General features: G+C 49.3%; 1 protein-coding gene across 1 annotated transcript; it reads left to right on the forward strand.

Moving 5' to 3' along the window:
• The first annotated feature begins 307 nt into the window (after positions 1-307).
• GPR150 (G protein-coupled receptor 150) lies at positions 308-1,706 on the forward strand. The gene is given in 2 exon segments (XM_074995956.1): positions 308-396; positions 398-1,706. Coding segments are annotated over 2 exon segments (1,398 nt in total).
• The last annotated feature ends 7,516 nt before the right edge of the window (positions 1,707-9,222 follow it).

Below are 9,222 nucleotides of genomic sequence, written 5' to 3' on the forward strand. Positions count from 1 at the left end.
AGGCTCGGGTGGCTCAGGAGTGGGGCACGCAGCTGGGTGCTGGAGTGCGGGCAGACCGACGCGCGTGGAGGAGAGGTCGGGGTACTGTGGTGGCGTTACTCGCCTGGCTTGGTTAGAGCGGGGTGGAAGCGAACTGCGCGGCGGGGGAGCCTGTTCCCAAGTAGGTGGCAGGGAAGAAACTGGCTGTTTGGTTCTGGGGGTGGGGGAGGGAGTTGCTGGGTGGGGAGATAATAGGCGTGCTGGCTGCTGTGTGTGTGTGCAGAGCCCACCCTCGCGGTGTGCCAGATGACAGGCAAAGCCCCTATATATGCCGCCGGGAAGCGCCTGGAGCAGACGCACGAGCCTTTCTCTTGCATCCCAAGAAAGTTTGTGTCCCAAAGCGCCGAGCCCAGCAGGGACGGGATCGCCCGGCACGAGCCCCCACACCGCTTGGGACTCTGCCCAGAGCCATGGAAGACGCCTTGAGCCTGGACAGATTTTCTCCGGGACGCAACCTCTCGGATGCCCTGCAGCCAGGCTGGAGCCTGAACCTCTCCTCCTCCCCTTCCCCCGCGGAGCGTTGGCCTGCCCCTAGCCGGCAGGTGCGGGTGATCACCGCGGCCACCATCCTGCTGCTGGGGCTGGCGGGCAACTGCCTGGTGCTGCACCGCCTCTGCTGCTGCGGCCGAGCCAGGCGGCGGCGGAAGATGGATTTTCTCATCGCCCACCTGGCGCTGGCCGATCTCTACGGCTGCGGGCTGGCCCTGCTCTCGCACCTGGCAGCGGAGCTCCTGGGGGCCGCCTGGTCGGTGGGTGACGCCGCCTGTCGCCTGCTCAAGCTACTGCAGGGCTCCGGCCTGCTGGCCTCGGCCCACGTGCTGGTGCTCCTGGCCCTGGAGCGGCACCACGTGGTGAGGCGGCCGGCGCACCCGCCGCTGCCCGCCAGGGCACTGGCAGCGCTGTGCTGGCTGCTGGCTCTGCTGCTCGCCCTGCCCCAGGCCTTCGTCTTCAGACTGGCCGCCGGCCCCGGGGGCAGCCGCTGCCGCAGCATCTTCGAGCAGCTGCCCCGTTGGCACGGGCAGGCCTACGGCGTGTACGTGGCCGCCACCGCCTTTCTGGCGCCCGCCAGCCTGCTCTGCTGGGCCTACGGCCGCATCCTCCTAGCCCTCTGGGCCGCCCAGGAGGAGAAGCCGCCGGCGGCGCGGGGGGAAGGCGGCAGCGGCGGCCGCCGCCGCCTGGGGCTGCGGGCCGCGGGGCCCCTGCTGCTGAGGCTGCCGGCCGCCGGCGGCTCGATGCCCCGCGCCCGGGTCAAGACGCTGCAGCTGACACTGGTGCTGATCGTCCTCTTCGCACTCTGCCGCCTGCCGCGCTTCGTGCTGGAGCTCAGCTTGGCCTTCGGGCCCGCCGGGGAGGCCCCGGCCGCGCTGCGCGAGGCGCGGGCCGCGCTCGGCATCGTGGCTGTGACCAACAGCGCGCTGAACCCCTACGCGTACCTGCTCTTCCAGAGCCAGCGGCCCTGGGCGCGCCGCCTGCAGAGGAGCCTCTGCCGCACGGGCCCCGGCCCCACCTGCTGCTGCCCCGGCCCCGAGGGGGAGCACCGCCGCCGGCCGAACCACCGCGCCCCGCACAGACACCGCCCCAAGGACGGGCCGCCTCCCGGAGCGCCGCCGCTCAGCTCCGGCCCCCGGCAACTCGGGGACACCCCGGCCTGCGAGAGCGGCTTCTAATTGGCCTGCCTGTGGGTACCGCAGGAGCAAGCCGGAGGCACGGAGGGAAGACAGCGATATCGCTTCACTTGGCCCAGTGCCCGGTCGTCACCCTAGTCCCTCCCTCGCTTCCACCCACCCGTCCGCACTCGCCTCTTTCTTCCCATTACTTTTCCGCCGAGGTTCTCTTCTCACCACCCACCTCCCTCTCAGCCATAGATCCAGCTTTCCCTTCTCTCTCTCCCACCGCTTGGGTAAGGACAGAGATGGGGTTTAAGGTTAGCTTCCACTGGTGAGAGGCTCCTTACAAAATCAAAAGGTGTCTAAGGGCCTGGTCTTTGTGTTCAAGTGGTGACAGACAGTTCCCTAACCAAGCAGGGGGAACAAGCCTCATTCCATCACTTTGTAGCCATGTGATGATTAGGCGTAATGTGGTTTATAGAAGCTGAACTGTGTATTTTGCGTCTTTCTCATTTAGGGTTACCATATAAAAAAAGACACCCCTGAGAGGGAGTGCATCTGTCTCAGTATCTACCAACTGATCATGTTTTAATGTGTAATAATATATATATAGTACATTAATACAACTTGAGTTGGTAGATATTGAGACAGATCACTCCCTCTCAGAGGGGGTGTCCTCTTTTTTAAAAGGTCAAATATGATAATTCTATTATTATTTTTATTATGACCGAACCAACTGCTTCCTTGCTCCTTAGCATCTGGGGCTCAAAGTTAGGGTTTTCAAATGAACACCAGTAGTTGGCTATCAAACCCAGATAGGCAAGAAGAAATTTGAGAAGAGCCTTTAACTGAAAGCCTCCTGAAAACTAGCCGGGATAAGATTCTGTATTATGAGATTTCTTTTTTTCTGTAGTGTAACAGTTTTCATGTCCTTAAACCATAGCATTGTCCTTTGTGTTTTCCATCATTTTTTATGGGAGAAGAGTGCAAAAATCAGGAGGGCCGCTGTTGCTATGCAAACTGACTGAATGTTGTACATATGAATAGCTCTATATTTGTAACCTCTACAAAGCCTTCTGAATCTTTTTGTTGCACTCTGTGGACTTAATAATCAGTCATTTGTAAATAAAATCAATGAGTATATGAAGTGTCTACTTTATTTGGTGTAAAGAAACAATTTTAAAATAATGGATTCTTTTTGTTTTTTGGCTGGACTCAACTGCAGAATGTGTTGATAATCAGCAGTGAAGACTGAGTCAGTGGGCTGTGTGGGCAGAGTGTAATGGAAATCTACATGTACGAAACACACCTTGCAAAAGCCAATAGTCTTCTAAAATTTATTTTCCTATATACCAGCCAAAAGAACAGTGATATACAGTTGAGCTCATTTAATGAGATAATTGGTTGCATAGCACCTATTGTTTAGGATTTGGTTAATACCCATGTAAACTATTGAATGTTTTCTAGATGCTTCTTTGGCCCCTATTCATATGGCAAATCATGGTTTCTCAAACTGGGGGGTGTGCGGAAATTCCAGGAGGGCTGTGACATGACCCAGCCCCTCCCCCATTATTCTCCCCACCTGAAGAAAGAGCTCTCAGCCCCTGCCGTTTTACATGGGTGACCTGGCACAGCTGCTATAAAAACCAGGCAGCTGGTGAAGACCCATGTGCAAAGGTGAGTGAGTGGGGGTTGAGGGGGAGGAGGAGGTTAATTGAGGTACAGGGGTGACTGGTTTGGGAGAGGGGGATGGGGTAAGACGGGGTGGTGGTGGTGCCTGGCTTTGTGGGAGGGGAAGGGCTCAGGTAGGTGGCTTGTGGGGCTTGGGCAGCTGGCCCCGGCATTGCAGGACTCAGGCAGCTTGGGCTGGTAGATGGGCAGCTCAGGCTGGTGGGTGGGCAGCAGGCCCTAGCAGTGTGGGGCTTGGGCAGCTGGCCCTGGCAGCATGGGGCTCAGGCACCTTGGACTGGTGGGTGGGTGGCAGGCTCTGGCAGCATGAGGCTTGGGCAGGCAGCTGGTGGGTGGGTGTGGGGTGGCTGGCCCTTGTGGTGCAGGGCTCAGGCAGGCGGCTCTGACAATATAGGTCTTAGGTGGGCAGGAGGCTACCACAGGCAGATGTGGTGGCTAGCATGGGGCTCAGGCTGCTGGCCACGTAGGGCTACACCAGGCACCCACAAGAGCCAAGAAAAACTATTTGTGTTTATTTTTAATAACATTTTATATAAAGTTTTCATGTTTATTTTAAATTATGAGTTGAATTTTTTGTTAAAGGGGAGGTTGGATGATGGTAAAGGAGGTGGCAGGGGCATGAGGGTTTCTGAAAAATCAAAAGGGGGGCGTGATTCCAAAAAGTTTGGGAGCCACTGCTGTGAATAAGTGAAACGCAGGGGTGTATCCCGTTTCCAGATACCTGAGTAAAACTTCGACTGAGTTGCATGTGAATTGTAAATTATATGGCATAATGCACCTCATGGTATATATAGCAACACTAATAACATGTAACTTTGCTATAATTGCAACAGAATTGTGAGGCAGCACAGTGATGACAAGGGTTTTCCTTTACAATAGCGACAAATTGATTCCTGCAGCTAGAACCTTCATTATATTCCATTATCTGACTTGGTAGGTCCCATTGATGCTATACTTGGTAACTACAGTTACTGGTACTCCTGATTTCATTGACATTGTAGTGAAGAGAGACCTTAGAATCTCATTCATATACTGCTGGGGTCAAGAGGTTGCAATTTTGCATACAAGTTTAAACTTTAATTTTAGACTGTGTCTTTGCTAGTCTTTTTCTCTCATAAAGGTTCCTGCTTTGCTACCATGCAGTTATTGGAAAATGGCCTGTAGTGGTGTGTGAACCCCACACAAGGCCCTGAACTGCATTAATGTGGGTCTGAGAGGCTAATTATGTTACGTGGCTGCTCCTGGAGAAAGAACCAGGCTTAACTGATCATGAAGCCAGCTGGTTAAGAGCAAGCCTGTTAGCATAATGCAAAGAAGTTGAGAGCAGAAGTAGGGTGTAGAAAGGAATGGTATAGTTTTTCCTTAGGAGGTGGTGGGGAGGAAACTTGGAGGAAAAGAATAAGCTTGGGATCTTTGCCCTGAAAGAAGGGTCAACACACAGAAGCTGCGAGAAAGATGGCTTGAGAGAGACTGGGTAAGAAGAAGACCAGAACAGCAGCAGCAAAGAGTGGACTGTGCTGACTTTGGCTGGTGGTTATATGTTCCATGGGCTGGCACCTGGTGCAGTGGAAGAGAGACCTTCACGATGACTGTTTGCAGAGGGTCCCTGTTGAAGGAAAGCTGGTATGCTATGACTAGCCGTGAAGAGGTATGCTTTGTGAGGGAACCATTCATTCCACACAGCTCTGTTGGTGGTAATGATGGATAGATGACATTGCAGTGCCACTTTTTATACTGCTGAGGTGGACTATAAGTGATGCAATTGTTAAAAAAATGGCAGTTTGGCTATACTTTCACCTGTGAAGCTGCCCTGGTGTTAGCCACAGTGGGAAGTTCTACGGGGGAAAGGCTAATAAATGCAAAGATTCCAGCTGCATGGGCAGGGTTTCACTGGTTCTCCAGCATAGTCCCAACTATGGGGATTTAAAGTCGCTGTTACCGCTCAAGAAAGATGTCTTGGAGTCATTGAGGATAGTTCTCTGAAAACATCTGCTCCCTGTGTAGTGACAGTCAATACAATAACAATGTTAGGAACTACTAGGAAATGGGTGCATAATAATACAGGAAGATATACTGCCACTATATGAATTCATGGCATGCCCCTACCCGAGTACTGCTTGCAGTTCTGGTCATCCCAACCAAAAAGGATACATTAGAATTGGCAAGATGCAGAGAAGGGTACAGAAAATGACAAGGTATCAAACAGCTTCCATATGAGGAGAGATTCAAAATACTGATCCTATTTGCATAGAAAAGAGAAGACTTCTGAGAATTCGGTAAAGGTTTATAAAATCATGAATGATATGGAAAAAGTGAATAGGAAAGTGTTCTTTACCCTTTCACATATGCAGAACTAGGGGTCATCTAATGAAATTAATAGGCAGTAGATTTAAAACAAACCTAAAACAAAACTATTTCATGTGATGCACAGTTAACCTATGGGGCTCATTTCCAAGGGATGATATGAAGGCCAACAGCATAACTGAGTTCAAAAAAGAATTAGATGAGGTCATGGAGGATAAGTCCATCAATGGCTATGACAGCAAGATGGTCACGGATGTTCTCCCTAGAAAACCTCATGCTTTGGACTTCTAAACTTCTACACTGACTACCAGAAACAGTGACTGGATGACAGGATAAATCACTTGATAAACTACCTTGTTCTGTTCACTCACTGTGAAGCATCTGTCAGCAGTCAGTGTCAAGAGGTGAGGTGCTGAGTTAGGTGGACCTTTATTCTTAACCAGTATGTCTGGTTTTTTTTTTAATATGTTCACCTGATCAACTTACATGCCCGTGGATTCAAGAACAAAATTTCTCCTTTGCCATCTCCTTGAATTCCATGTAATGCAAAATTCATTTGACTTGGACTGCTAGAGCAGTAGTGTGGATGCTTTAACATTGACATGAAAATGGTATACATGGTTACATAGTTTACACTATTAAAATAACCATTTCTGAAGTTAAATCGGTTTATTAGCAGAGTGTATGCGGCATATCTAGTGTAAGAAGAGAGGGAATACTAAAGTGCTTCTCTGTTCTCCTCCCAGTGCTTCAGAAAGATGGCTGTCACACAAATGACATTAAATAATTTATGCATGAAAGCCAGCATATTTGCTTTTTCATTTTGGTTTTAACAGAGTCTTTGTCAGAATCTGGAAATGGGTGACAGGGGATAGAGCACTTGACGATTCCTGTTCTATTAATTCCCCCTGGGGTACTTGGCATAGACCACTGTTGGCAGGATGCTAGGCTAGATGAATCTTTGGCTCATCCAGTTTGGTCATACTTATGTTCTTAAAAAAGTTACAAGAGAGGAAACGTTAAACTAGATAGGCAACCTTAGTTTTGGAATAAACGTGATGAGTGAAGGCACTTAGAAACTACAAGGAGCTTTTTTTCCACTATCATTGGTTGATAATATGCAAATACAGAGACTGCACAACATTAGTGAAAGTCATATTTTGCATGTAAATTTTTAATAGAAAAACCACAACATTTTAGCTATGCTGCATATAGTTTCTTTTGAGTTATTGTCTTATCCTTGAGATGTTTGAAAGGAAACACTATTACAGAGCAGCCCAGATGCAGAGGCTGGCACTCTGCTTACATAGCCTGTCCTTGAGACTCACATGAGTAATAGGAATTGAGACAGAAGAGGACCAGATATTATTGGGCCCTATGACCGATGGGCACTCGAGGAAAAGCAACTGCAGGCCCTGAATTGCGTATATGACCAGACAGGCACAATGTTTAAAGCAAGAGGGTTGTTGCCAAGCTGTCAGTTTCCAATCTTCCAATAACAGGAGAATTAGCCCCTCACTCACTCTGTGCAGAGTTGGAAAGAGAACTCTGTTTGCCCCTCATACAAATGACCCAGTTGACCAAAAGCCCCTGGCTTCCTAGGAAGTGCCCTGCCTCAGATTGCCTGACTCTGAAACCGTTTGGCTATGAAAGTTTTGGTTAGGGACAGAATCAAAGCTCTATGTTCAGAGGGAGAGGAGATTCTAGCTTCCCTTGTACTGGAAGCTGAGTGAAGACGAAGAATTGTTGGATATGACGACTTCCTCAGTCCAGTGAGTGATCTGCGTGCCTCACAATGGGATGCCCCTATCTGGCCATTTCTACACATGCCACTGTCTTTGAAAGTGACATGCTAATAAATGGCCTGAAATATGCAAATGAGGTGCAGATGCAAACTCCCTGCGCCTCATTAGCATAAGGTCATGTGATTTGGAGTCCAGAAGACATTCTTCCAGACTCCAAAATGCTGTTTAGAAGTGCGGCCCCAGGGGGTCTTCCAGAAGGAAGTCTTTCTTATGGAGGCCCCTTCTTCCCAAAAATTTTCAGGAAGAAGGGGCCTCCGGAAGAATGACTTCCTTCTGGAAGATCCCCCGCAGAGGCCGCGCTTCTAAACGGCGTTTTGGAGTCCAGAAGAACGTCTTCCGGACTCCAAATCACATGACCTTATGCTAATGAGGCACAGGGAATTTGCATCTGCACCTCATTAGCATATTCTGGGATATTTATTAGCATTCAAAAGTGGCATGTGTAGAAACGGCCTCTGAGTAATGTGCACATCTCAAAGTTAGTGAAGAAAGGCCCCGGGGGTGGGGGTGAGTAAAGAGCTAGTCTGTGTAGACACAGCCAGGTTTATATGGAGAAGAGAGTTTAGGTCAGCACACAATGTTCTCAAGCAAAGGTCATGCCTACAACTTGCCTATAATTGCAAATTCACCTTCCTGTGGTCATTCCAAAAGTACTTTGATGCACAGGGCAGTGTGTACTTTCCATCTGCCTGAGGCTGGTGGGTAGACACTAGGGTTGTATCCTCTTTACCTTTTCACAATTTTTAGGGATTTTGATTATAATTAGCTATTAGAGGGATGATCAACTTACTGTAGGATGGCAAGGGAGAGTAAATTGCTCAACTTTAGAAATTTTTGGACTCATTTGTGGATTTGCCACAGTCAAGAGGCCGTGCATGGGTGTGCCACCTCAGGAATAACTCCACATGCACATTATGACTCTGGCTATGTCTACACAAGCCAAAAACTTTGAAATGGCGATGCCTCATTAGCATGCGGGCAGCTGCGGCCCTTCGAAATTGACATGGCTTGCCGCCGTGAGGCTCGTCCAGACGGGGCTCCTTTTCGAAAGGACCCTGGCTACTTCGAAATACCCTCATTCCTATGAGCAGATGGGAATAAGGGGACTTCGAAGTAGCCAGGGGCCTTTCGAAAAGGAGCCCCGTCTGGACGAGCCACGTCAATTTCAAAGTGCTGTGGCCGCCCGCATGCTAATGAGGCGCTGAATATGTATTTCAGTGCTTCATTAGTAAACTTTGAAATGGCCATTTGCATGGCCATTTCGAAGTTTTTGGCTAGTGTACGCATAGCCAAGGTGTAGCTAGGTAGGTAGCACCCTGAGGACTGATTATCCTTACCCCATCCTTTTTCATCCCTCTCTTATTGTGCCCACTCCTGCTCACTTACATGGAAACACAGCTCAGCAAAGGTTTCTCAGGGCTGTGCCTTTGATCCAGGAAGCCAGTGCAAGGATGAAAATGGAGTGGCTTATTCCCTCATGTAGCACACAATGTGCCAAAACCTGGACATCTGTGAGCAGAACACCTACGCACAACTACATTTTGAAGAAGGCTCTCCACCTTTGAAAGGTACTGCTGTATCCACAAAGTGTTAGACTGCATAATTTTCCCTTCTATATAATTTCTTTAAATGATACATAATGAGATACCACTGGAATAAAGGTTTCTAATCATTCTTATTTTGGAATGTACTGTACCGTATGCTGCCCTCTTCCAGATTTTCAAACACTATAATTCCTGTGCTTCTTGAAGTCTTGAGCAGTACTACACTTTTAATGT

This window comes from Carettochelys insculpta, chromosome 5, assembly GCF_033958435.1.
Source record: "Carettochelys insculpta isolate YL-2023 chromosome 5, ASM3395843v1, whole genome shotgun sequence".
Classification (NCBI taxonomy): domain Eukaryota; kingdom Metazoa; phylum Chordata; order Testudines; family Carettochelyidae; genus Carettochelys; species Carettochelys insculpta.